The sequence below is a fragment of the Rissa tridactyla genome, chromosome 11, assembly GCF_028500815.1.
Source record: "Rissa tridactyla isolate bRisTri1 chromosome 11, bRisTri1.patW.cur.20221130, whole genome shotgun sequence".
Taxonomy (NCBI): Eukaryota; Metazoa; Chordata; class Aves; order Charadriiformes; family Laridae; genus Rissa; species Rissa tridactyla.
Window position 1 is genome coordinate 21,137,960 of NC_071476.1, and position 26,005 is coordinate 21,163,964.

Genomic DNA, 26,005 nt, shown 5'->3' on the forward strand with positions numbered 1-26,005 from the left:
GGTCTGGACAACATCAGTGTGTGGGATCCTCAACCACATCTGTGCGAGATGGGGGATGGAGGCATGTACCAGCTTGGAGAGTCCTGAGGACCACATGTTGAGGTTTGGGCACCCAGTACACATAGGTGACCGTGAGGGTTTCAATGGCCTTTTGCCCCACAGGCATCTCATTGCCACCAAGGAAGACACAGTCAGGGGTCTTCAAGTCGGGACCTCAACAGGACACAAGATGGCATGCGATGCTGCAGCCCCACATGCCCTTCTCCTGGTCCATGCTGCCCATCAGCCACCAGTGAGAAATATGGGCCACCCCCAACCCATGGTCTCCCAGGGTCCCTGCCTCCTGTTGGCATCAGGACAGGTTGGACTCGGTGGTGGCATCGAAGAGCTGCTGGATGCTCACAGCTGCTTGTACCAGCATCGTGCTCTTCTCCAAGTCGGTCAACCGTGTGGCTCTTGGCTGGGTCAAGAAGGTGGTCAGTGCCACCCAGGGCCGGGCTGCGAGGGAAGGCGAAAGGGCAGGAGAGCTGGGTGCTGGCGGTGACCCCTTTGTAGCACCCAGAGCCTTGCTTACCTGCAGATGCCCAACAGCTGGGCACATCTGGCTCCCCACTGTTCAAGGGTGAGGTGTGGGGCAGCTGGTGGCTGTCAGGGGACAGCACTGCAGATGGCCAGGGCCACTCCATGGGGCAGATGTCACCCAGCCTGCAGGTGTCCATGCTGCCCGCAGCCTCCCCCAGGCCACCCATCCCAGCAGGGGCCCACTGGCACCCACCGCTCTGCCACTCAGCGCCCAAGGACCTTCTTGTGCCCTTGTGGCCAAGGCAGCAGCCAGTGGTCTCCTGGGGTGCATTAAAAAAGAGCATGGCCAGCAGGTGGAGGGAAGTCATCCTCCCCCTCCGCTCTGTCCCAGGGAGGCCACGTCTGGAGCACTGGGTCCAGTTCTGGGCTCCCCAGTTCCAGAAGGACAGGGAGCTGCTGGAGAGAGTCCAGCGGAGGCCACGACGATGACGAGGGCCTGGAGCATCTCTGTGCCGAGGAAAGGCTGAGAGCCCTGGGGCTGTTCCTCCTGGAGGAGAGCAGGCTGAGAGGGGATCTCATCACTGCTCAGCAAGAGCTAAAGGGCCGGGGGCAAGAGGACGGGGCCAGGCTCTTCTCAGTGGTGCCCGGGGACAGGACAAGGGGCAACGGGCACAAACTGGAAGATGGGAAATTCCATCTCAACATGAGGAAAAACTACTTTGAGGGTGGCAGAGCCCTGGCCCAGGCTGCCCAGAGAGGTGGGGGAGTCTCCGTCTCTGGGGACATTCCAAACCCGCCCGGACACGTTCCTGTGCCACCTGCTCTGGGTGACCCTGCTCTGGCAGGGGGCTGGACTGGGTGATCTCCAGAGGTCCCTTCCAACCCCTGCCGGTCTGTGACATCCCCCTGCCACTACGCCGAGTGCTGTCCCCAGAGCCACCCCTCCGTCCCCACTGTCCCCAGAGCCCCGCGAGGCAGGCGCCAGGGGGTGCCAAGGGGGAGAAGCCAAACCACGGGCACAAGGCAGCAGGAACTGAAAGGCACTGGGTTTATTTTTAATAGAGTCAATGTCTTAATTTAATTAACACACCTGCATTGCAGGCACCCTGCAGCCAGGCAGCCCTCGGGAAAGGGACGGACCCTCAGGAACACGCAGGACCCCACGACGCCACCTCCCTCTCCTGCCCCAGTCCCCAGGACTCCCAAATACATTAGCAACCCCCCCCCGCCCTAGTCCCAGGGCTGCATCCCCACCAGGGACCCCCCCAGCCGTGTCCCCCACATCTCAGCCCCCCCAAGCCCTTCCACCAGAGACCCCCAGCCGTATCCCCCACATCTCTGCCCCGCTCCTCTCCTAACCAGGGAGCCCCCCTCCCCCATCTCAGGGACCCCCCCCACTTCCGATCCATCGGGGATCCTCCATTATCACCCTCACCAAAGCCCCTCCACCAGGGACCCCCAGCCATGTCCCCCCCCACCATCTCAGTCCGTCCCTCCCCATCCACCAGGGATCCTCAGTCATCACCCTCTCCCCAAACCCCTTCACCAGGGACCCTCAGCCACCTCCCCCTATGTCTGTGCCCCCCCTCCCCCCCCCCAACCAGTGACCCCCCCCCCCCATCTCAGTGCCACCCCCTCCCCACCCACCAGGGACCCTCGGCCACATCCCCACATCCCTGGACCCCACACAACCAGAGACCCTCAGTCCTTCAACCCCCGTCCCCCTCTCCAGGCTCCCCCTACCCAAGTCGTCCCCACCAAGGACTGCCCCCCCCCCCACCACCCCGGGACCCAGCCGCCAGGTCCCCCCATCTCAGAGACACCCCGTCCCCACCAGTGACCCTCAGCCACACCGTCCCCGACCTCCCCCCCATCCTGGGGTCCCGGCCCCTCAGTCACTGTCGTCGCTGTCGCTCCCCGCTGCTGCCTCCGGCTCGGCCTCGTCCCGCAGGTCGGCGAAGAAATCGGCCCCGCTGCCCGCCGCCTTGCCGCTGAGAGCCCGCAGCGGCACCCCCTTCTTCTTCTTCTTGCGGTAGTCGTCCACCACCAGCCCCCCCAGGGCCGAGATGTCCCAGAACTTCACCTTCTGGTCATGGGCGCAGCTGGCCAAGAGCTGCCCCCCCGGGGCCACCGCCAGTTGCTCGATGGGCTCCCCCACGTGCTGCCCGACGCAGCCCAGCACCCGGTTGGGCAGGACATTCACCGCCCTGGGGGACACGGGGGGCCCCTGTCAGGGAGGCAGAGCCCTGGACCACCACAAGCCCGGTGTGCCCTCCCTCCCCTTGCTCCTAACCAAGGCTGATCGTGTCCCGCACCCTCCCCATCCCATCCTGTCCCATCCCACCCCACCTCATCTCATCCCATCCTGCCCCACCTCATCTCACCTTATCCCATCCCATCCCATCCCACCCTACATCATTCCATCCCACCTCATCCCACCCCATCCCGTCCCACCCCACCTCACCTTATCCCATCCCATCCTGTCCCATCCCACCTCATCTCACCCCATCCTGTCCCGTCCCATCCCATCACACCCCACCTCATCTCACCCCACCCCATCCCATCCTGTCCTATCCCACCCCACCTCATGTCACCTTATCCCATCCCACCCTATACCTCATGCCACCCTATCCCATCACATCCCACCCCACCCCACCTCATGTCACCTTATCCCATCCCACCCTATACCTCATGCCACCCTGTCCCATCTCATCCCATCCCACCCCACCTCATGTCACCTTATCCTATCCCATCCCATCCCGTCCTGTCCCATCCTATCCCACCCCATCCTACCTCATCCCGTCCCACCTCATTCTACCCCACCCCATCCCCTGCCCCCGACCTGATGACTCCGTCCAGGGACCCCACGCATACGATGCTGTCTGTGATGGGGACCATGCAGTCAACGGACTCGGCCCTCAGAGCGAAGCGGTCGCTGGCGGCCCCGAAGCCGTCCCAGTTGAAGAGGTAGATGGTGCCTTCACTGGAGCCACACGCCACTTTCTTCCCTCTCTGGGCAAGATGGAGGACAGTAAGGCAGAGGCAGGACAAGAAGCATGGAGAGGGATCCGGGATCCTGCTCCGCAGCAGGGCCCAGCGCCAACCTTCAGCAGCACGACAGATGTCAGGTCCCCGTTCTGCGGCTCCGAGAGCAGGTCAAAGCGCCGCCTCTTCACGTTGAAGACGCCCAGGGTGCCGTCGCCGCTGCAGGAGATGGAAGGGGCATGCGGTGAGCACGGGGACACGGCGCTTCCCGCAGCTCCCTGTGCGAGCATGGGGCAGCCCGACCCACGGAGCCCCCCGGCACCTGGCGGTCAGCAGGATCTTCCCGTTCCCGTCCACGGCCATGGCGCTGATGTACTCCTCCTGCTGCCGGGCCTCCAAGACGGCGTCCCCTTTGCGCAGGTCCCACACCTTCAGCCCCCCGTCGTCGTCGCCCGTGGCGAAGAGGTGGGTGTCGATGGGCAGCACGCAGTTGAGGGCCGAGCTGCGGAGACCCCAGCCCCGCGCCGGTGCGGTCACGGCCCACGCTGGGGACAAGGCCAGCCGGGCTGTGTCACCCCGGCAGGGACGTCCCCCCCCCGGACCAGGCCGCCCCCGCAGACCTACCCGTGGGCCTTGGGGAAGCGTGTTTCCAGCCGTCCCTCCTCCACCGTCAAGACGTGGATGGATTTATCCTTGGACACAGTGAGGAGCTCTGGAGGAGCCGCCTCAGCGCGCCCCCGCCCCGGCGCCCCCCGGCGCCCCCCGCGTTCCCCCCCTCGCCCCGCGCTCACTCTGCCCGTCCTGGGAGAAGGCCACGTCCCGGCACGACTTGAGGTGATGTCCCGACGACCAGAGCTGCCGGTTCTCCCCTTGCGTGCAGGAGTACGAGTACCTGCCGGCAGCGGGTCGGGGGCTAGCCGGGGTCGGCGGCAGCCCCGCGGCCGGTGCCCGGCCACCCCCCCCCGCCCCGCCGCGGCCCCTCACTCACAGGTAGACATCGCCGTCCACGTCCCCCGCCGCCAGCAGGGGCCGGGCTGGGTGCAGGGCGATGGCGTTGGCCGTCGCCTCGAAGCAGATGTCCTCGGGGGTGTCCCGCAGCCGCGGCTCCGAGCAGCCCTGGGAGGGGGACGGCGGGGCCGGTGAGGCCGGGGCCGCGCTGCCCCCACGCCCGCACACCTCCCCCGGCGCCGCCATGGCGGCTCCGCGCTGGGCGCAGGCGCGGGAGGGCTCGTTTGCATATCCCCCGCCCCCTCATTTACATACAGCGCCTCATTTGCATACCCCGCCCCGACAGCGCTCCTCCGGTAGCGCGCCGCGGGGTAGCCACCGGCGGGCTGGTTATAGCCCAGCGCTTACTTCGGCGTATCACGTCCGTATTGTGTCTCGCCCCCGAGGGGTTCCAATCCCGTGGGCCACCCTGGGACGGTTTCGGCGGGAATTCCCATGCTCCAGAACTTTTTTTCCCTCCCGCCGCGGTTTATTTCGCTGTTTTTCAGCCGCTCGGTAGCGAGAGCCCCCGCAGGCTCCCTGATGGGCACCGTGGGCTCCTTCCCTGCGTTCCGGCGGAGTCGGGGTGGCCAGGGACCAGCTGTTACTTCATGCCCCTTCAAGGGCTGGGGATCCCGAGGTCCTGCCCAGTGCCCCAGCCCAGCCAGGGGCCACCCACAACCTCCCCCTGCTTGCCCAGGGGGGCTATTCCAGCTCCCTGCTGGCCCCGCACTGCAGTGACGAGCTCTGCCTGGTGCTGGCCCCATCACAACCACCCCGCGGCTGGCCAGGGGCCACGGCCACTCCCGTGCCACACACAGGGCCATCGCACCACTCTGGGCCACTAGGTTCCCCACACAAAGGGTCCCATTTATTCCCCCCTCTCGCCTTGAGGCACAGGTTGCGCAACTGGGATTATTTCCCCCCAAATAGGTTTATTTGCTAATTTTATTCAGGGCTCGACAGGGGCTGCTGCCCCCCACCCCAAAAAGGCTCCCACAGTAGCCATCCTTGGCTAGGACTGGCCCCATGAGAGCCACAAGGGGGCCAGTGGGTGGGAGAAGGAGCGCTGCCCCCCCCGCCCCCATGGGCACCGATGCAAATTTAAGGCAGTTTTATTAAAACTACAACATTTACAGGTCTCGGGCTGTACAGCAAACACGGGGGGAATCTCAGCGCAGCCCCACGGCGTGAGGCCTGAGGTGGGGGGACAACACCAGCTGCCCGACCCACAGCAGAAAGTTGAGGGCTGGGGGCAGGGGGGAGGCGCACAGAGAGGACACCAGTAAGCTCCAGGGAGGCAGCATCCAGCAGGATGGGGTTCTGGGAGCTGGAGGAGAAGATACTGGAGGGATCAGTACTTGGGGCGTTTCACCTCAACCCTGCAAGAGACAGAGGGGCAGGAGGAGGTGAGGATGGGGGGCAGAGGGCTCCGGCCCCCTCCCACCCACAGCTCAGCACCCAGGCCCACAGTTTCACCCCACGGAAGAGCGAGGGAGGCCCTGCAGCTCCTCGGCAGCACCCAGCCAGATGGGGCAGAAAGGGGTGGTCGAGGAGGAACCCCAACACGGCCCCGGGGTCTGCTCAGCACCCACCCACGGCCCGGAGGTGACTTGCAGGCCCTGCTGAGCTCAGCAGGGCAGGAGCACCCCCAGGGGGGACAAATGTCCTCCTCTCTCCTGCCAGCCCCACTGCTGAGAGGCAGCAGGGAGGTCTCTGCCCGCTGCAGCCCCTGGGAGAGGTGGCAGGACCCAGCCAGGCCCCAGCACCGTCCGGGGGATGTCTTTACTAACCCATCGGCCTCCAACTTCTTCCTCTTCTCGATGATCTGCAAAGAAAGCACAAAGTCCCGTTACCCTCAGGGCAGCTGCTGCCCACAACCACAGCAGAAGGGCCGTGAGGTGCAAGATACACCCGGGGAGAGCTGGAGCCAGGCCAGTGCGAGCGGAGGCTGTGGCCCAAAGGCTGGAGAAGCTTGGCCTGTTCCCCTTTTGCTCCTTTTTGGCCATCAAAGACCATCTGTTCCCGCCTTCCCCTAGCCCATCCTGTACGCTTGGGGTGCTCATGGCCAGCTCCCCCTGCCAGGTCAACCCCCAGCTCTGCCGGTTAGAAAACAGGGAGCAGCTAAAAACACCTCGTCCCCTCCAAGCCCCTTTGGATGGCTCAGAGCTGCTGGTTTTGGACACGTTCATCTGCTGCAGAGCCTGGAGCAAAAAGCCCCCGGCTCAGGACTGCTCCCGGGGACGCAGCTCCAGCTGCCTCTGCAGTCCTGAAGCCCCAAGTATTTGGCCGACGCTCTCACAAGGAGCAAATTCAGCTTCTAGAAAGAGCCCGACCTGCTGCACACCCCACACCCTGCCTGCCAGGACGTGTCCCGGACCACAGAGCCGTGCCCAGGACAGGGAGGGCAGGACGAGGTGGAAGCTCTCCCGTAAACAGATGATGCCCCGGTACCGGGCACTCACCGCACTGATCTTCTTCCACTGCCGGTCCAGCTCTGCCTTGTCATTCGTCTCCTTGAAGCGACGGGTTTTGCGTCCCTCAGACATCTTGATCCCGTACTGGAAAGCCGCCCTGGGGAAGGAGCGAGACAGAACTCAGCATTTGTGGGGGATCCACGGCCCGTGGGGGAACGGACGCGTCTGCCCCAGCCATGGCTGGAGCCCCTGGAAGCAGCGGCTGGGCAGAAATCCTTAAGAGTGACACTAAGAGCAAAGACAAGCCACCACAGCCAGGATCCACAGCTCCTCCTCAGGTCCTCACCAGGGGAACCCCCTTCTCAAGCTCTCCCAGGACCTGGGTTTGGCCGGCGCTGCCACCCCCACCCAGAACCCTCGCTCACGCCCTGCGCAAGGGCTGCACTCACTTGGGCAGAGCCTCTTTGTTGTTCATGTATTCGCTGTACTCCTCCTGCGTGTCGAAGTCCCAGCGGCCCAGAGGCCCCTTCTTGTTACCCTGCAGCCAAAGAACGACTCAGAGCAACTCCTTGGTCGGCGCTGGCCCGGGGCATCTCACACAGCCCCGTGCGCCCAGGCAACATCCCAGTCTCCCCTCGGCCCCAGTTCAATGGGCTCGTGGACCCAGCCTGGCCTTGGCTCTGAGATCCCCTCCCTGAGAAGCCCCAAATGGGAGATTCATAGAACCACAGAACGGTTTGGGTTGGAAGGGACCTTAAAGCCCACCCAGTGCCACCCCCCTGCCCTGGGCAGGGACACCTCCCACCAGCCCAGGTTGCTCCAAGCCCCGTCCAACCTGGCCTTGAACCCCTCCAGGGATGGGGCAGCCACAGCTTCTCTGGGCAACCTAGGCCAGTGCCTCACCACCCTCACAGCAAAGAATTTCTTCCTGATATCCAATCTAAATCTCCCCTCTTTCAGTTTGAAACCGTTCCCCCGCATCCTATCATTACACTCCCCGATTAAGAGTCCCTCCCCATCCTTCCTGTAAGCCCCCTTTAGGGACTGGAGTTCCGTGGAAGAGCAGGCTAGCACACCTCCCCCACCACCTCGAGAGTCCCGCGTTTGCTCCCTGGGATGACAGATCCCACCCAGACCCCGGCACACGGCAGTTCAGGGCACCCATCCCTTCTGCACAAGCCCGCTTCTCCCCAGCGGCATCCTCTCGGTCTGCGCTGGCGCCTCGCTCACTGGTCCTAAAAGCTAGTGGTGGCCTACCTGATCCATCTTGCTGTAGTCCACCTCTTCATCACTATCCACGGCCATATCGTCCATTCTGGAACAGAAAAGCAAGGAAAGAGCTCAGAGTGGGTCCCTGGGACACGGATCAGGGCCTTGGAGCTGGGCTGCAATGCTCAGGAGCTGCAAGCCGGTGGGAGCCATCTCTCAGCCGGTGGGAGCCACCTCTCACAGCCTCAGACCAAACACAGTTCCTGGACCAGAGAGAAGTTTCTCCAACTGCAGGTCCCGCAGCTGAGCTGTACCACGAGGCCGTCCAAGATTGCAAATGCTCCAAAGATGACTCTGCAGGCTGGAAGCTGTTCCTCTTCTACCGAGGGACGGCTTAGCGCTCGGAGCTCAATGAGCGCCATGATTAGCAGGGAAGCCGGCAGGCCCGCAGCCACCTCGGCTCTCCCTGGCAGCGAGGGGCAGACTCCAGGTAGCCACTTCTAGCAGAGACCAGGTAAGAAAAGGCCCCGCCTGCCAGAACCAAGGACTCGGGGAGCAGTTTAACAGTAGGTTGCAACCCCAAAGCCAAGCCCGCTCCACCCAACAAGGAGTGGGGCTGATGCAGCAGCCGCTTGGCACACCCTACTCCCAACCCGCCGCTCCTTGCCGCTTCCTTACGTAGCGGGGTAGCACTCGGCGTAGCTGTTCGACATGCCGAAGAAGTCCCCCAGCTGCTTCTTGTCTTCTGGCTTCTTCAATGTGACAACGGTCAAGGAAAAACCCCAGCACGTAGCCTAACAGCTAACGGCCAAGCCCTTAGAGCCAGGCAGAGAGCCATCTCCTGCCCTAACACAACCCAATCGGAGGCCGCAGAGCTTACGTTGGGCATTTGAGCGGAAAGGTTTGGGCAGAATTTCTCCGCTACAGGAGGAAGAGCCTTCCCAAATGAGGAAGGACAGCCACACAGGCCTTCCTGCAAGGGAAGCCCAGCCCCGCAGCTGGCCAGGCTGGGACAGACAGTAAAGGATATGACTCTGCTCCTTCCCAGCCTGTGGCTCCAGCAAACTTCTCGTTGATGGACTTGATGAGTTCCTTGGCTGAGCCGGGCCCTGGGGCAGAGAGAGCAGCAGGCTGAGTTTTGGGGAGGAACAGCTCACCGTAACACACATGGGGCTGGGCAGAGCCCCCGTCTGCACGACCAGTTCATCGGGCCGCGGTAACAGGCAGAGGGACAGGGGGCAGTTCATCGGGCCGCGGTAACAGGCAGAGGGACAGGGGGCAGTTCATCGGGACAGCGTAACAGGCAGAGGGACAGGGTAACAGGCAGAGGAGCCAGGAGAACGTCGAGGAGCAGCAGACCAGTCCAAGCACGGACAGGGGGCAGGCTGAGCCTAGGAGACCCTGAGCTTACAGCCTCAGCTTACAGCCAACAAAAGGTTGTTCGAGCTGGTCTGCTGCCAGGGAAGGATCTGCACACACACTCAACCCCAGCCGGCAGGAACCAGCCTGCAGGCACGAGACTCGTCACCCCGAAACCCTCACGGCAAGCAACTCCCTCCATCACAGCAGTCTCCGGGAGAGCAGGGAGCTCAGGCAGGCCAGCGAGCCAAGCAGCTCTGCAATCCCACATGGCCTCACTCAAACATACGGCCTCACTCAAACCTCCCCTCCACGTCACTCAACTCACCTTTGTCGATGTCTGTGGGCTGCAAAAAAAGAGAGAGGGACACCGCGTCACTCGGGATGGCGGAAAGCGGGCAGTGAGAGCGCTGCGTGACTTGCAGCTCCACTTTAAAACTGTTTGTGGCAAACGCAGAGCTGAACCGTCAGAGCTACTGGCTTGTGCTAGTCCTGCCTTACTTGCTGAAGGAGAGGACAAGCACCCAGCCACCCGCCCAGTGGTGGGAGCACAACCAGAGACACCCAAAGTCAAGAGGGTGACCACACCAACCCCACCGCTGCACTCCCCAAAGGCAGAGATCAGGTGGGACAGTCACGAGCAGAGGCTCACCTCATCATCAGCCTTGGGCTTCTCAAAGTAGCTATGCCTCTTCTTTTCCTCCTCCCGCTCCCGGTCCCGCTCCCGGTCCCTCTCACGCTCCCGGTCCCTGTCACGTTCTCGGTCCCTGTCGCGCTCCCGGTCCCTGTCGCGCTCTCTCTCACGGTACCGCTCCCGCTCCTTCTCCCGTGGTATCTTCGCAGTGGAGGGCACATAATCCCCAATGTCTTCAAAGATGCTAGAAGTGGAAAAGAGCCTGCAGTTACGGGCGGTGCAAGAGAAGAGGCCACAACCACCCCGCTTTGAACTGGCACCGAATAAAGGAGCATGCAGCACCAACGCTGAGAGCTGAGGATGCCCGCTAGAACCGGCTTCTACATCTGCCAGAGGCATCACCGCATTTCTGCTCTCTTCTCCTGCCTAGACCTGCTTCTGGTAGACCAGGACAACAGAGAGCCCTTGCCTGCCTCAAGCTTGACATGAAAAAAAAAAAACCAACAGAGCTTGCCTCCAGCCTTGTCCTCAAACCGCAGGTCCAAAGCAGCAGCTCACTCCGGAAGCACCAAACCCAGCCCTCTCCAAACACAGCGGGACAAGAAAAAAAAACCCCATTCCTTAAGACAGAGAGCTGTGACCCCACAGTCTGTGGGCAAGGAGGCACTTACTTCATATCAGCTTCAGGGGGCTTCTTCTCGTCCAGCTTCCCTGCAAGGACAGAAGGGCAGTGAGAAGCGCATCATCCACTCTGCCACCTGCCCTGTTTCCCTGTCCCCAATCTGGCTTCCAAGCCCCCAGAGTGGTGACCTCCAGGGTGTCCTGAATTCCTCTGTGGTTACATCCTATCTAGCCCCCTCAGGAAGCCACTGTGTCCCTCCCCAACAGGGACATTTCCCCGAGGAACTGGGTCTTAAGCAGAAGAGCAGGAGCCACCCTCACAGCTATAATTTCTCAGCAGCCAGATCCCCGCGGTCCCGCCGCAGAACAGCCTGCCTTCCTATAGGAAACGATAGGAAATCACGGTCCTGTAAGTCCCTCACGGCGCAGGGGAATGCGGCAAGCCAAAGCACATCTCCTTCTCTCGGGATATGCTTCCAGCACCGAGCCCTTCTACTTGATTCCCTGCGGCTCCTACCTTTGTCTTTCTTCTTGAGCTTCTTGTTGCGGGTCCCTTGCCGGAGATAGGAGAGGATCTGCGTCAGTTTGCTGATGACAATGTCATTGGTGGTCAGCGTGGTCTGTGCCTGAAAAGAGAAATCCCCGAGGAAGCGGATGACTCCCTGGTCAGAGTCCGGCTCTGGCCAATTCGGACCAATGCGGTCAGGCAACCTGGAGACTTGCTGGGTACCTCCATGGTGGGGCAGTCAGCCTTGCTCCGGATCAGCGTGGTTGGGATATCGGTGTCGGCGTACTCATCATCCAGATCTACCACATAGGCCATCCTCCCCGGCAGGAACAGCTCATTCCGCTCGTAAGCCTTGTTCTTGAACAGAATGCGGTAGATGTTGCGACCTGGAGCAGAAGGAAACGCATGGGAGAGCAGTTCTTACGAGAACAATGGACAAGCCCACAATGCAGCGTATTTAATTTATCAGAAACATCAGAATCGCCTCCCAAGAGACATACCTTCCTCCAGTCCCCAAATTCAGGACGCCTACACCTCAGACTCTCCCCCCTCCAAAGACTAAAGGTTTTCATTCCTCCATTCAACCTCTGGGATTTCTCCCACATTCACAGCACAACACAAGGTGGGGAACAGCCACATCCGCACAGCCTTACCCAGCCGGGTCTTAAATTCAATTTTGTTCTCAGGATCTTCATCTTTCCTGAACAGAAAAGGAACAGAAGCATTATGCCAAGCGTATGTCTCCTCTGCATCCTCCTCTCTGGGAGGCAGCTGCACTCAGGAGTGCAAAATCCTCAACCACTCACTTAGTTTCCTTCTGGGGCTTCTCCATCATTTCCTCCTCTTCCTTCTCCTTGCTGGCAATCTCAGCCCGTACCTGGCCACAGAGTAAATTCGTTACAGACCAATCCATGTCACTGCTGCCCACCAGAACCAGCGAGCCCACTTCCACCAGCCCCCCAACCCTTTGGAAATCTCTCCCAGGAAGAGAAATCCACACTGACAAGACTGACGCACCTGCACGCAGCAACTACTACCCCTCTGCCCACCCTCTCTGCCTGCAGGAGCGGACAGGACAGACGCACACCAGCATGGTGACATCCGTGCTCACCTTCTGCAACAGCGCAAAGTCCAGACCCTTCACCAAGTGAGTGTGCTCCATGTCACCACCCAAGAACTTGGACTCCTGGATCAACTGTCTCCTCTTCTCCGCAGCAGATTTATCCCTGCGCAACAGAAAAGGAGCCAGTTACAAGACAGCCCCTCTGGAGCAGACGGGCAAGACACGGCCACGCCGCAGGCTCACGTACGCCTCTGCCGTCGGCCCCACAGCTCTGTAGTTGGCAGTTGTGCTGATCAGCTCTGTTTCCTCGTAGTCCTTGTTCACACCATCTCTCCTCTCCTTGGCTCGATCCCTGTACTTCTCAGCCAGCTCCCTCTCGCGCTCTATCTCCTGCTGGCGCAGCTTTGCGTAATAGCTGGGGTTGGAAAAACAGCTCGGTGTTAGAGCAACATGTTCACACGTTTGATGTGCTGATCAAGTAACAGTCCCCATGGCCCCACACGTGCCCGTCCTGCTCCTGACCCCTTCCCCAAAAACCATACTACAGCACCATGGGACACACCATGCCTGGAGGACACTGGGCAAGATGAAACTGCTGCACTGAGGCTCTCCGAAGAGGAGCTCAGTCCTCCCTCGCAGTGCAGTCCCGCTGCCCAGATGTCCCTCAAAAGACAGTCGCTAGTGCAGATGTCCCACCGCTGCCCTGCTCCGCCAGACACCCGCAGAGCCTCCCCTGCCTCTGCTGGAGGGGAAGCTTCACCCCCATCCCGCTGCCGCCCTCCCACATCTGCTCCCACAGGCAGTGACAGTCACTCAGTCTGAGCTCCTCTTACTCTACCCAAGCCCCAAAAGAAGCCAGGCCACCCAGGGTCCTCTTTGGTAGCTCAAGAGCTCAGAAGCTGCCTCCATGGGACGGACATGATGTACGAAGACAAGCCCTGATGCATTTGCTTTCCCAGTTTACCTTTTCTTCTTCCTTCTGCGAGCTGCTGGATCTTCATCTTCGTTGTACTCCCGGGGCATCCTGGAAAAGGGGGAGAAACCACATGCACAGTCTGCAGAGCCACAAAAACGCGGGCAGCGAGACAGAACAGTCCTTCAGACCCAGCAGGGCACTGAGACGCCTGAAGATGGGAACAGTATAGTCCTGTTTCTCCCTCAGTCCACTCCGTGAGCAGGGAGAGGAAGGGAAAGCACCGATTTCCACAGGACGAAACCTACATCTGCCTCCTGCACGAAGCATCTTAACAGCCTTACAAGACTTATGCTGTTATTTAAAACAGTCCTGACACGCCTGTTTCTCTAGTTAACACACACGTGTAGAGCTTGCATGGACCCGAGCGCAAAGCAAGGCCGAGGCCTGCTCCTCAGACCCTGCCTGCGCACTCGTTAGCGAAAGCCCCTTTAAATAGTCCACTGCAGAGTGCAGGGGGAGAGAGTCAGGCAGGAACGGAGCCCCAGGGGGAGAGCAATGAGGCTTTGTCCCACAGTCCTGTGAAACGGAGTCCTACTCACTCATGGTGGCGAGATTTGGAGGGTGGCGCAGATGTTGGCGCAGCCCGTGGGGTCATAAGAAGCTTTCTGAAGTCTTCATTGGTCAGCTTGGACCTGCAAGGAAGAGGGGAAACAGAAAGTGTCATCTCCCCATGAGCTTCAGCAGCCTGACGGCTTCCAAGGAGGCAGAGGGTTTGCCAGCTTGTCCTGCGTGATGGAGTCAAGCCACAGAGTCCCCGGTGAGGGAGAGCCCTAAGGTTACACTGCACCAGTCACAGAAAGAACGAATCACAGAGTGGTTTGGGTTGGAAGGGACCTTAAAGATCATTCGGTTCCAACCCCCCTGCCATGGGCAGGGGTATCTTCAACTAGACCAGGCTGCTCCAAGCCCCGTCCAACCTGGCTTGGAACGTTTCCAGGGATGAGGCAGCCACAGCTTCTCTGGGCAACCTGGCCCAGGGGCTTACCGCCCTCATAATGAAAAGTTTCTTCCTGATATCTACTTTAAATCTAACCTCTTCCAGTTTGAAGCCATTGCCCCTTGTCCTATCACTACATGCCCTTGTCTAAAGTCCCTCCCCAGCTTTCCTGGAGCCCCTTTAGGGACTGGAAGGGGCTCAAAGGTCTCCCCGGAGCCTTCTCTCCTCCAGACTGAACCCCCCCAGCTCTCTCAGCCTGTCCTCACAGCAGAGGGGCTCCAGCCGTGGGATCATCTCCGGGGCCTCCTCTGGCCCCAGTCTAACACCTCCGTGTCCTTCTGCTGTTGGTGCCCCAGGGCTGGAGGCAGCACTGCAGGGGGGTCTCCCCTGAGCGGAGCAGAGGGACAGAATCCCCCCCCTCGCCCTGCTGCCCACACTGCTGGGGATCCAGCCCAGGATACAGTTGGCTTTTGGGGCTGCCAGCGCACATTGCCAGCTCACGTTGAGCTTCTCATCAACCAAACTCATCAATCCCACTCTCTAGATGGGGGAGTCAGCTTGGGATCCCATGATCCCGGCCCAGTCCTGCCCCAGTACCGTACTCACTGGTGGAAGGAGTGCGAGTCGTCCACATCGTGGCCATCAGGGGCCAGAGGGTTGGAGAACGGTTCATCTGGGGGAGAGGTGGCAGGAGAGTGCTCAGAGCCTGCCCGCACGGCTCCAGCCCCCCTCTGGCCACCCACCACCCCACTCCTCGGCCACTGGCACCCTGGGGTGGCCTCAACAGGGACAGTGCTATCATCACCCACCACCAGACCCTGCCACCCCCTCAACCCTAGCGTCCCTGTATCCTCCCGGGAGGTGTCCCAGTGCCTCCCCCAGGCGTGTCCCCACACCCTGTGCCACCTCCGCCCCGGGTGTCCCTCCTGGGACCAGCCATACCACCCTCACCCCCATAAACGCCCCACAGTCCATCCCCAGAGCGCACCCCAGGGCACAGCCCCCACACTGAGGCCTGACCCCCCCGGGTTTGTCCCCACTTTCCCCCCGAGCACCTCCGAACCCCCTGGGCTGCCCCGGGGCCCCATCCCGGGAGCCCCCCCCGACAACTCCTAAGGCTGTCACCTTCCCCACGAAGGGCTGTTCCCCCCAGGAGGCTAGGGGATTCCCGTGACCCCCCCGGGGCGCTCCCCGCACTCCCCCACTGCAGCCCGCTGTCCCAAGACCGGGGCGGGCCTACACCCGGGCCCCGCCACCGGGCCGCTCCCCAGCGGCCCCGACAGCCGTGGCACCGCTCGCCCGGGCGTTGGATGCCGCGTCCCCCGGGGTGTCCTCGGGGTGTCCCAGACCCCCGTGTCCCCCCGCCCCACTCACTGTCGCGCTCCGGCATCGCGAACCGCTCTACTGTGCTCCGCCGCCCGGCTCGGCTCGGCTCCGCTCGGCTCCCCTTCCCAGCACCCTCCGCGGTCGGCCGGCCCGCCCCCCGCCCTCATTGGCTGCCCTCGTGCCGGCGAGCGCTGCGATTGGCGGGCGCCGCGACCGGCGAGCTCCGCCATTGGCGGGCGCAGAAGCCACGCCCCCGTGTTGTTGTCCGGAGCGGAGAGAAGATGGCGGCGGCGGCGGTGGTGAGGGGCATCGGGGGCGGGCTGGGCCGCGGCCTGCGGGAGCTCCGCATTCACCTGTGCCAGCGCTCCGCCGGCAGCCGCGGCGTCAGGTGAGCCGGGGACTGGGGCGCCAGGGCCGGCCGGGGCGCGATGAGGCACCGGCCTCAGCCACAGGCATCCGCCTTTCCTCCTTCCCTCCGCAGAGACTTCATCGAGCAGCACTACGTGACCCTGAAGAAGGCGAATCCCGACTTCCCCATCCTGATCCGGGAGTGCTCCGGTGTGCAGCCCAAGCTCTGGGCTCGCTACGGTAAGTGTGGGGGGTCCCCGCCGGGAGCCGCCGCTTGGGGAGAGCTGGGAGGGAGCACCAGCCCCCGGCCTGCAGCAGCGGGGCTTGGGTGGTTACAGTAAGGGACGTTTTGTCCCTTACAGTAAGGTTAGAGTTAGGGTGAGGGACAAAAAAAGGGACCTGCGGCCCAGAAGGTGGTTTGCCAACTTGTGGCTGTCATCTCCCACCCCTGTAGGATTCCTATATAGAAAAATGTTCCTGTTTTTCCCTTGTTTTCACTGTGTTCTCAGTGAAATGCCAATGAAGGAACACAAAAGCTCCTCTGTAAAGGCTGCTGTTTCCTTCCTAAAGCCACCTGGGCTGGACAAAAATAATTTAGCAACTTCCTTTCGAAGAGATGCAATGACTTTTTAACCACAGGTCTCCCAGTGCAAGCACACGGGCCAGCAGAGCCTGCCCGTGTAGTGCCTGCCTCTCCTCTGTGCGTGACTTGCAGGGAGAGGTACCCCCGGGAAGGGGCTGCTGTAGGAACAGCAAGTTTTCCAGCACTATTTTACCGAAGTGGTGGTGAGCATCTTGATGTGAGCAGGCCGAAAGCCACCAGGTGGCTTTGGGATGTGGTGGCGGCCTCAGCTCAGCTGCTGCGCAGTAAAAGTTAACAAAAAGAGGCACGGAAGTACGTTAAGGCTGCGCTGGCTTCTCTCCGAGGGAAAGGCTGAGAAGAAAGAGAAGGTGGAAATACTAACTTGGGCGCAGGGAGGCACGCTGGGGAGTAGTGGGCGCGAAAGGGCGGTGATGGGAGCCTGGGCTGTGACGCCAGCAGTGCTTGGGAAACCTAAAGCAGGACTTTGGGTTGCCCTTGCACCAGAAAAGGGCCGAGGCACCGGCCTCCCCTCTCACCCTCTGTCTTTCCCGCAGAGTTTGGCAAGGAGAAGAGCGTGCCGCTGAACAACCTCACCGTGGATGAAGTGGCCAAGGCCTTAGAGAACATTGTGAAAAGCAAGGCGTGAAGACAGACAGTAAATACGCACATGCCGAAGACTTGACTGATGATCTTTAATGTAAAAACGTGTATCTTTAACTTATCCGTCTCATAAATGCAAAGTGCTTACCCTGAGCCTCACGTGTTGGGTTTAAAGCCATAAGGAGAAGCTGGAGCGAACGGCTCACCCAGCAGGGTTTAGGCCCCACCTCCCCGGCATCAAGAGCCCGTCTGCCTGGCTTGCGGCTGGGCTCTGCCCCGAGCGCTGGGGAGGCACGGGGCAGCCTGCTGGTGGTGACAAGGATGGGAACAGCAGTATCTTCCCCAGGACTAGCATCCCAGTGCAGCCAGCACCGGTGCTTAACAGCTGGTGGTTAGACCCCTGGCCAGCCCTTGGGGAAGCAGGGCACAGGACGAACAAAGGGTTTCTTCCTCCTCGGAGCGCAGGGGGAGGGAAGGGAGGCGGCATGGCCTAGGAGAAGGCAGAGAGCGCGGCGTGGCACGAACTGAAGGTGGAGGCTCCCAGGGGCTGCCCGACCATGTCCAGCAGCGCTCGCACACGCTCCTGCAGTTCTGGGGTGCTCTGGTGCTGCTCGAGGGCCCGGTGCCCGCCTTGCCTGACGAAGTCAGCAGCAGCCTGTGCAGGAGGAGAAGGGGGGAGAGCTGAGTAACTGCTGCAACTGATCCTGTCTGCCCAGAGCACCACTGCACAGCCCGGGGAACGGAGTTGAAGGAATTCCCCAGAGCCCAGCCAGACGCTGAAGTCCCAAGCCAGGTAACTCCAGCTGTGCTGATCGCTGGCTGGGAGCGCGCAGAGCTTGGAAGTACGCACAACTGAATCAAGGAGTCCCCCAATTACAACCTCAAAGGGTACAACCAGCCTGCCCAAAAACCAGTCTTTGTCAATGAAAAGGAACTCTCCGGAGACACAAGAAGGGCTCCCCCGCCTCTGCATCGCACAAGCGTCCCCCTTCAGGCACACATCTGGGTGCTAAGGACGGGGGCTGGCGTGGCAATGGCTGAAGGCAGTAGCGTTTCAATAGTAATAATAATCCCCATCCCGGCCTTTATGACCTTGTGCTTGATCATGGGGCGGGCACTCCCCACTCCCCGGCTCTCACCTCCGGGCAGTGCAGGAAGAGGAGGTGCAGCAGCTCCAGGCACTGCCCCACCACCTCGGGGTCGGGCAGCGCGAGGGCGGGCAGCAGCAGGGGTAGGGCAGGCTGGTGGTGCAGCTGCTGGCAGTAGGCTGGGCCCTTCTCCGCTACGTTGCACAGAACTGTCAGGACCTGGGTGGAAAAGGCATGAGAACGAGCAATGAATGCTTCGTTAGAGGGCGGAGGATTCCCCACAGGGCTCCAGGGAACTCCCTGTGTCCTCCCTGGAGGTCCCACCAGGTGCTTCCCCAAAGCCACGTGCCCACAGGGCTCCAAAGAACTCCCTGTGTCCTCCCTGGAGGTCCCACCAGGTGCTTCCCCAAAGCCACGTGCCCACCAACTGCCTGGATTTTGAATGCTCTTTAAAAGCCTTCTCCACCTGCATTGTTCATCCCCGGGTCAACCAGACTCTGTTAAGGGTAAATACAGCCGTAGTGACTTCAAGGGAGGGGCACGGTGACACTACCACAACACGAGACTTTCTGCCAAGCTGTTGCTACTGCCCTGAGCCAAGCTCCAACCCGAACACCATACGTGCAGGACCCATGTTCCTGAAAATCCAGTGCTTTCCCTCCCCACAGCCGGGGCACCAGGCGAGGTCTTACCAACACACCAGCCATCTGGGAACAGGGCAGGAGCTGCAGCAGGGCCGGGAGCAAATCCAGGGAGAGCAGAGCGGAGCAGAAGAAGGGCTCATCCGCTAGGGAAGGAAACATCGATAAAGTTCACTGTTTCTGAGAGCGGTCTGTGTAGCCAAGACCTGCCAGCAATCGAGGCAGGTCCCAGCAGCAGCTCTGGCTCTGGTGATATCCCTGTGGGACACTCACCCGTGAGGTTGTTGAGCAGCCAGAGACATTCCTGTACGATGAACGGGTGCTGCTGGAAGAAGCTCTGCAGGATGAGGAAGAGGGCGATGAGCAGGCGCTCGTCCTGGATCTGGCCTTCGCAGCCCGTCTCCTCCGCGAGCAGGTTGCTGAGACACCGCAGCACCGGGCAGACGAGCTGTGACGGTGGGAAACACAAAGCCCTTCAGCCGGACAGACCGCATCCCCGCAGCAATGCCGAGAAGCGCCAGCACACCCTGCCCGTCTCTTACCAGCTCCAGGCCCTCGGGAGCATCCTGGGGGATTTCAGAAGCCATGTCGAGCAAGAGCGAGGTGAGGGCAGGCAAGGCCCCCAGCGACAGCAAGACGGCGTTGGCTGTATGGCTGCAAAGGGAAGGGACAGCGTGGTGGCGCTCGGAGAGGGGAAAACCGCCGCAGCCCTCGCCAAACAACAGGGCCCGGAAATTCAGAGCGCTCTCCTGAACCACCACAGGGCTTTTTTTCGTGTCGGAATAGCAGCTTGTTTCTGTGCTTATGAGAAAGTTTAAGAGCCCATGGAGAACAGATCCACTGGAATTATCGGTGCGGATCTGGAAACAACAGCCCCGATCCTTCTTTGAGTACCCCCACATTCTTTTCTGCTGGGGCTGCCGAAAGAGGTGGCATCGGAGCAGCCACGCCAAGGCAGGCGGAGATTGTTGGCAGCAGCCAGCCCGGCCAGGTGACACTGGGTTCAGGGGGCTTGCCTTGGGGAGCGCAGGGGACAACTCCAGACATGGGGAGGCGATTCGGGAGGGGTTCAGAGGACTAGGAACAGCCTCCTCGGGTTTATCGCCCGTTATCACCCTGTAAAGGAACCCAGTGATCCTGCAAACAGCGTGTGTGTGCTCAGAGAGCGGGAACGCCCAGGACGGCAGGGGAGTTGCTTTCCCAAGGGGAGGCAATCCAGGTCCCCTTGCAGGACCCTGAGCTTTCCTGCCTCTCTGTTTGGCTGCCCCCGGGGGGGAGCTCAAAATGAGGAGAAAAGCGCGTTTACCTACAAACGATGTAGTGCAGACACCACGCAAACTCCACGGCTGCTCCCGTCCCAGCCTTGAGGCCGGAGCACACCAGCCGAAGCATGTGCTGGGGGAGAACAGAGTCCAGAACCAAGCTGGGGTCAGAACACCAGAGTTAACGGAGGCACAGGCCAGAGCACAAGCAGGACAGACAACCGACGGGGACGCTACCCCAGCCTGGCGAGCAGGGACCTGCTCTCCCCCGTACTGGGGGCCACACGCTCCAAAAACACGCCTGGAAGAGACTCTTCCCAAAGGGCTGCAGCCTCAGGCGCCTCTAAGGCCCCGCACAAGCTGTCCCTGTTGGTGACAGGGCCCGGGGACACCTTGGCTGAAGTCACGTTTTTGGGGGGGGGGGGGGGGGCCCACGGGGTGGGGCCTGTCAAGCCGATCTTTTCCTTTGCAGGAGGAATACGGCCATAATTTCCCTGTGAGCCTACCCTGCTCGACACTGTCCTTTACCAAAATACCACAGCTGTCTGCTCAGATGATGCTGAGGGAAAGGAGTCAGGCCCCGCGCCCTGATCCGCAACAAAACCTCTGTAGTTCCGGTAGAATTCTGCTCTGAACTATTAATATCACTGGGATGGGAAAGGCGTTGTTGTGCCCGGCACGCAAATACCATGCCGGGCCCCAGGGCCCATCCCGATGCAGGGTTAAAGAGGCTCGGACTCACGGCACGATCTCTGTGGGGGCTTCCTTGGCTTGGAGGAGCTGCGAGAGGACGTAGCCCAGACCTTCCAGCACAGCCTCGTGGGGGGACTGCAATCAAAGGGAACAGAGCTAATCCCGGGTGACAGAGCCGGGGGGATCCCGGGGTGCCAGCTGCGGTCAGAGGGCGATACCTCTTTGTAACGCCAAACCAAGCAGCTGAGCGGCGCAGTCCCTCCGCGCCTGGGGAAGAGGGGGGCACAGCAGGGGACCGGCAGTGACAGAGCAAGCTGTGGCCACACTGAAGCCGAGCTGTGTCCCCTCCCCGGACCCACACGGGCTGCAGCACATGGGACCCATGAGCCCAAACACAGCAGCAGTGCCGCCGTGGGCGTTCAGATCTGCACATGAAGCCCTGCTCGCTGTGTTGGCCTGCTGGACCCGAGCGGTACGGAGGGGAGAAGCCTGCAGCTCCCCGCGTTAGAGACTGTTTATCGGCAAGCCGCGGTTATGGATGTGAGAGATTCAGCTGGAAAAGGGCACAAGGTGGCGACCTGAGCCCCGAAAATGGAGTGCAGGAAAGCCCATGAGAGACCCTCACCCACAAGGGAGAAGGCCCATGCAGAGGGGTGTCTGCCCGTAGCCACAGCCGGCAGGAGGGCTGGTAACTCCGCACTGCCAGACGTGTCCAAAGGGCATAAGGAACGACATTGTTCTGGGGCAGGGCAGGGGAAGAGTGCGGCCGAGCCATTTCACGTACCTGGATGCAGGATGCCAGCACCGGAATGATGCCCTGAGGCAGAAGCTGCTTCCTCACAGCTTCACTTTCCACTACCAGGTTCCCCAGCGTGTACAAACACAGCTCCTGAAACACACCCAGGAGAGCGGGTCACCTCCTCCGCACTCCCCAGCGGAACCCGGGGCAGCCGGCAGGGCCTCTAGGGCCCTGCACCCCGGGACCGGGGCACACGCTTCCCCTGAGCAGGGCAGAAGCTGTCTTCAGAGGGGTGCGCACAGATGGATACTGCCGGACTCTCCAGTTACCCCGTTCCCAGCTGCATCAGCTTCAATTTCTCCTTTTTCTACCTGGCTCAGGTTGGGATATGATCACTTCTACTTCGGAGGTTTTTCAGGCTTTGAAATTATTGCTGCATCATTTCCCTGAGTCTCCTCTAATCCCACGGTATTCTCCTGGAGGCTGCCCGTGTGTTGCGTTAAAATGTGGTCATCACCTTGGGGTTGCTCCCCACCCCGTCCCTGATGCCGTCTGCTTCTCAGAGGAGCGCAGCGTGCTGCTCGGCAGCTGGCAAACCACACGGGCGTCCCAGAGCTACTCTGCCTGTCGGCTCCTTCACCCCGGATCAAACTGCACAGCTCGGAGCTACAGCCATTCTGCTCTTCTCCGGACCTGGAGGAAAGCCTCCCTGCTGGCTGCGTGAAGGTAAGCTGACAAAGCTGCCGTCCCTGCATCCCAGCCTGCCACCGCTCATTTCTTTCACTTTTCCAAGATCTTTACAAACACCTAAACTGACCTGCATCTATTATTTCTGCTTTACCCACCACACAGACACCAAGGTACCTCCTGTCCAGGCCCAGCCCGCGTCAAGAGGCCACCCCACGCGTCTCGGATGATGAAGTCCAACTGCCACAGCCTGCAGTCCCTGCTTCCCCAAACGGAGCTTGGAGCTGAAGAGGAGCAGCCCATCGCAAACGGGGCAAATCCCTGTGTCCTGGGCTGCGGCAGAAGGATTTCCCTGTCCGAGATGAGCCTTGGGAGAACTGAAGAGCAGCCTGCAGCTACCTGGAAGGAGGTGCAAACACCATGGAACCAAACTCCTCTTGGTGTCGGGATGGGGCACAGTGAAGGGGGTCTCCATATTTCCAAGACTTGGCCAGACAAAGCCTCGCCACCCTGGGCTAGCTCCAAGGGGAAGAACGGACTAGAGACTTCCTGAGGGCCCCTTCCCACCAGCACTCCGATGTGAGCCATGTTAGGCTAAGGCTGGCCAAAAGAGGTCAACACCCTACCACTCCCAAAGGATTATCAGGAGCCAGAGGCCTGGCAAACGCAAGCACGGATCTTACCGTGAACTCTACGCTGTGTCCCGAGAGGTAGGTGAGGAGGTAGGAGGTCACTGGTAGACACGCCTCAGCCACAGCAGGGTCACTGGAGTGGGAGAGCTCGTGGAGACAGCGGGCCGCCTCCATCTGCATGTCAGCCAGGCTGCTGGTGAAGAGCCCGATGAGTGTCCGGATGCTGCCGTCCAGCCTGGTGGAACCCAAAGGGTGCTGTCACCTCCTGCCTTCTCACCCTCGGCCACGCACCCGCTCACCCACGCAACGACGGGGACAAAGGGCCACTCTGGACGTGCCCTTGGTAACAGCCCCGCAGTGCCAAACCCGGGCTGACCTGACAAACTTCTGCTGAGTCTCCTTGTTCTGCAGAGCCCGGCGGAGGCGGCCGAGTGAGCTTTTCCTGTCCTCTGAACCCCTCTGCACACCTCTGAGCAGCTGAAGAACCTATCCCAAGAATTAAAAGACGGGTGAATTTCAAGCAGCGTCAGGGTTGGAATTTCATCGCATTAATCCTGGAGGCAAAGGAACCCAGGGCACAAGTTCAGAGGGTCACAAAGAACCTCATTGTTTCTCACCGTGTGGTGGCAACTCGGAGAACGCTCCCAAACCCACCTCCACCCAGGGTCTTCCACGTGCTGGGAAGTCCTCTCAGACCCCCACCAATATGAACATCATGCTCCTCACCTCGTCCTCCGAGAGAGGGCCCGGCACGCTCTCTGCTCCATCCTGCCCACCCTCCTCTGCAGTGTCCTCCCGCAGAAGCCGCTTGCTGACCAGCTGCTCCTGCCGCCGGGCTTTCCTGAGGGCTGCGATCGAATTGGTCCCCGTCACCACCTGCCTGGGTCAAGCCGCTTTTCCATCCCACCAAAGAGCCTTTGAACGGGGAGAAACTGCCAGTTCCTCCTCGTGCAAGGCAGGGAGGGACGAGGCACGAGGCAGTGACCACGTTGGGACCGGCCATGAAGCCACGGCTGGGCAAACTGGCATGAAGGCAGGCGAGAGGCGTGAGGAGCGTGGTGGGAGGGACACAAGGCCGGTTGTCCATAGGCAAGACCTTGGAAAACCCAAATCACTGGCAACTGATTCACCCAGGGCAGAAAAGGCATGTGAATGAAAAAAAAACAAAAAACACCACAAAATAAGGCTGCAAAATGCTTCCCGGAGTGGGCAGGGAGGCCACAGATGCCATTTCCCAGTGGGGATGTGCAACCAGACGGGGCCGGGGCTCTATTTGGCTCCTGCTGCGGGACAGAGATGGCGACCAGGGGGCTCCCACCCGCGGCCCCGACACCCCCGGGGGATGGGCGGGCCCACAACCGCCCCGGGGCCTGGCCCCGACACCCCCGGGGGATGTGGGCGGCCACAAACCCCCCCCCGGGGCCCGCCTCTGTCCCCGTCCCCGCCGCGGACCTGCCTCCCGCTCCCGCCGCCGGGCCCGCAGCTCCTCCGCGCTCCGGCCGCCCCCGGGCACGGCCCCGCGCCGCCGCCGGCCCCACATGGCGGCGGGCAGGAGGAGGAGCGGCGGCAGGAGAAGGAGGAGGAGGAGGAGGAGAGGGCGGGCCGCGGGGAGGAGGCTGGGCCGGGCGCGGCCGCTGGGCCGGGCGCTGCCGTTGCCTGGTCCCCGGGAAGTCCCGGTGGCCGGGACGAGCCCCGTCGTCGGGGCTGTGCGCTCCCGGAGGGCTCGGCCCTGCGGCCCGGGGAGCCCCTGGGGCCCGGGCCCGGGCACCACCCACCTCCCCAGCGCGGGAGGACGGGGGCGGGCCCTCCCCGGGGCCGGGTCGCGGTGGCCGTCGTGAGGGCCGGGGCTCAGGGCCCAAACACGGGGACATGGACGGGGACGTGGTGGGGACCAGCCTGAGGACGAGCTCCTGCGGCCTGGTTGGGGCTACTCGGGACTTAAAGTCTCTTCTAATTCTTGGGAAAACTGGGCTTTGAGCAGACTCTGGTGTCCGGGTTTGTGAAAATATTTACGTTACAGCGGGTTTCAAGGTCTCACTTCCTCGCCACATGCGGGGACGAGGAGGAGCGAGACCCGAGCACTTGACCCAAGCTGCCAACAGGGCTATTTCATACCACGAACTGCATATTCAGTATGAATTAGAAGGTTTGCTGACGAATTCTCTCTCTTTCTCTCTCTTTCCCTTGGTGGCGAGGGTCCAGAGCGCTGCTTGCCCCGATGCCGGAGCCCTGAGCCCTTCCCTTCCTCCCGCAGCCGCAGCGCTCGCAGGGTCCCACATTGGCTGTCCCTGCGGGGAGTGCACGGCTCCTGCTGGTGGGATGGGCTGAGAACAGTCCGTGTCTATTTTATATTGGTATCGGCATCAATACTGGTTCTTTAGTGGTATTATTGTTAATTATCTAGTCCTATCCTATTAAATCCGTTTATATTTCATCCCTCGGGTTTCCTTGTCTTCCCCCGATTCCCCTTCCCAGGTGGGGAGGGGTCTTTGGGTGACAGAATAATTGCCTAAACGACAATTTTTGTGGGTTCCTCAAGCCATAGCAGCCCTGCAGGGCAGAAACCAGCCCGCCTCCGAGCTCGGGAGGGGTTCCTGCCCTCACACAGGGCTGGGTTGCGTGTTTGTTGGAGCCAAAAAAGCCCAGAGACTTCCCAGAAACATAAGACAACAGGTCTTGGTGTCCTGGGATCTTCCGTGGTGGCAAAGAAAAGAATAAAGTCTCCAAACCCACATGTCTGAAGCAGGGTGTGGCTGGCCACTGGGTAGACAGAAGAGCTTATTTTTCCCCAGAAAGGCATTTGGAGGAAGTCGCCGTTGGCGGCCAGGAATGAGCAATTAAAAGGCACCAGGCCTTTGCTGACCTCGCCAAAAGGAGCAGCGAGGAGAGCTCAGAAAGGCTGCTACGACTTTTCCGCGGTGCACACAGCAGCAGTTTCGTGTAACCCGAGGGTGGAGGAGGGGAATGATAGAATCGCTGAACCCCTCTGCACCAGGAATCGCTCAAGGCAAGGCAGCAAAGCAGTGCAGTGCTCCGCCTGAGGTGCCAGGATCACGGAAACGAGCTGCAGTAGGTGTGACCACCAAAAGGAGACCTTCCCTTCATCCGTCCCAGCAGCAGAGTGCGTGGGACAGGCAGCTCCTGCCCCGCCGCTTTCGCACTGACGGTGTCTCTCCGTAAAGCCGCAT

General features: G+C 61.2%; 4 protein-coding genes across 5 annotated transcripts; 1 reads left to right on the forward strand and 3 right to left on the reverse strand.

Annotated features, from left to right (window-relative positions):
* Positions 1-2,344: 2,344 nt before the first annotated feature.
* On the reverse strand, positions 2,345-4,722 carry WDR55 (WD repeat domain 55). 2 transcript variants are annotated; one of them, XM_054217315.1, is made up of 7 exons: positions 4,496-4,722; positions 4,299-4,399; positions 4,132-4,219; positions 3,830-4,009; positions 3,627-3,726; positions 3,365-3,534; positions 2,345-2,729 (listed from the first exon to the last, which is right to left on the reverse strand). In XM_054217315.1, the coding sequence occupies exons 1-7, from the start codon at positions 4,699-4,701 to the stop codon at positions 2,414-2,416; spliced, it is 1,161 nt and encodes a 386-aa protein (XP_054073290.1). In that variant the 5' UTR covers positions 4,702-4,722; the 3' UTR covers positions 2,345-2,413. The 2 variants fall into 2 exon arrangements, with proteins under 2 accessions (XP_054073290.1, XP_054073291.1); XM_054217316.1 differs by having other exon boundaries at positions 4,132-4,199; positions 4,496-4,638.
* A 687-nt stretch (positions 4,723-5,409) lies between these two features.
* Positions 5,410-15,693, reverse strand: IK (IK cytokine). Its single transcript, XM_054217540.1, has 20 exons — positions 15,593-15,693; positions 14,825-14,891; positions 13,821-13,913; positions 13,270-13,329; positions 12,553-12,720; positions 12,354-12,468; positions 12,049-12,119; positions 11,896-11,942; positions 11,465-11,628; positions 11,252-11,360; positions 10,785-10,824; positions 10,132-10,357; positions 9,808-9,826; positions 9,149-9,229; positions 8,799-8,877; positions 8,169-8,226; positions 7,361-7,449; positions 6,960-7,068; positions 6,288-6,322; positions 5,410-5,876 (listed from the first exon to the last, which is right to left on the reverse strand). The coding sequence occupies exons 1-20, from the start codon at positions 15,606-15,608 to the stop codon at positions 5,849-5,851; spliced, it is 1,674 nt and encodes a 557-aa protein (XP_054073515.1). The 5' UTR covers positions 15,609-15,693; the 3' UTR covers positions 5,410-5,848.
* Positions 15,694-15,798: 105 nt separating this feature from the next.
* NDUFA2 (NADH:ubiquinone oxidoreductase subunit A2) lies at positions 15,799-17,228 on the forward strand. The gene is made up of 3 exons (XM_054217606.1): positions 15,799-15,932; positions 16,026-16,132; positions 17,030-17,228. The coding sequence occupies exons 1-3, from the start codon at positions 15,826-15,828 to the stop codon at positions 17,119-17,121; spliced, it is 306 nt and encodes a 101-aa protein (XP_054073581.1). The 5' UTR covers positions 15,799-15,825; the 3' UTR covers positions 17,122-17,228.
* Positions 17,229-17,377: 149 nt separating this feature from the next.
* On the reverse strand, positions 17,378-24,363 carry TMCO6 (transmembrane and coiled-coil domains 6). The gene is made up of 12 exons (XM_054217605.1): positions 24,270-24,363; positions 23,544-23,665; positions 23,194-23,303; positions 22,869-23,052; positions 21,544-21,648; positions 20,809-20,894; positions 20,111-20,227; positions 19,347-19,458; positions 19,078-19,252; positions 18,856-18,950; positions 18,215-18,382; positions 17,378-17,730 (listed from the first exon to the last, which is right to left on the reverse strand). The coding sequence occupies exons 1-12, from the start codon at positions 24,355-24,357 to the stop codon at positions 17,566-17,568; spliced, it is 1,527 nt and encodes a 508-aa protein (XP_054073580.1). The 5' UTR covers positions 24,358-24,363; the 3' UTR covers positions 17,378-17,565.
* Between the last annotated feature and the right edge of the window lie 1,642 nt (positions 24,364-26,005).

What these genes read in the sequence shown, in the direction of transcription:
- WDR55 (XM_054217315.1), bottom strand. Translation starts at nt 4,701, where the DNA reads ATGGCGGCGCCGGGGGAGGTGTGCGGGCGTGGGGGCAGCGCGGCCCCG. An exon ending in CTTCTCCCAGGACGGGCAGA is followed by an intron (nt 4,220 to 4,298) that starts GTGAGCGCGGGG and finishes CGGCTCCTCCAG; the next exon opens with AGCTCCTCACTGTGTCCAAG. An exon ending in CATCTGTCGTGCTGCTGAAG is followed by an intron (nt 3,535 to 3,626) that starts GTTGGCGCTGGG and finishes CATCTTGCCCAG; the next exon opens with AGAGGGAAGAAAGTGGCGTG.
- IK (XM_054217540.1), bottom strand. An exon ending in CCCCCTGAAGCTGATATGAA is followed by an intron (nt 10,358 to 10,784) that starts GTAAGTGCCTCC and finishes TTCCACTTCTAG; the next exon opens with CATCTTTGAAGACATTGGGG. An exon ending in GCCGAGTGCTACCCCGCTAC is followed by an intron (nt 8,227 to 8,798) that starts GTAAGGAAGCGG and finishes TTTCTGTTCCAG; the next exon opens with AATGGACGATATGGCCGTGG.
- NDUFA2 (XM_054217606.1), top strand. Translation starts at nt 15,826, where the DNA reads ATGGCGGCGGCGGCGGTGGTGAGGGGCATCGGGGGCGGGCTGGGCCGC. An exon ending in GCCGGCAGCCGCGGCGTCAG is followed by an intron (nt 15,933 to 16,025) that starts GTGAGCCGGGGA and finishes TTCCCTCCGCAG; the next exon opens with AGACTTCATCGAGCAGCACT. An exon ending in CAAGCTCTGGGCTCGCTACG is followed by an intron (nt 16,133 to 17,029) that starts GTAAGTGTGGGG and finishes TCTTTCCCGCAG; the next exon opens with AGTTTGGCAAGGAGAAGAGC.
- TMCO6 (XM_054217605.1), bottom strand. Translation starts at nt 24,357, where the DNA reads ATGTGGGGCCGGCGGCGGCGCGGGGCCGTGCCCGGGGGCGGCCGGAGC. An exon ending in GCTGCTCAACAACCTCACGG is followed by an intron (nt 18,951 to 19,077) that starts GTGAGTGTCCCA and finishes TTCCTTCCCTAG; the next exon opens with CGGATGAGCCCTTCTTCTGC. An exon ending in TCTTCCTGCACTGCCCGGAG is followed by an intron (nt 17,731 to 18,214) that starts GTGAGAGCCGGG and finishes CCTCCTGCACAG; the next exon opens with GCTGCTGCTGACTTCGTCAG.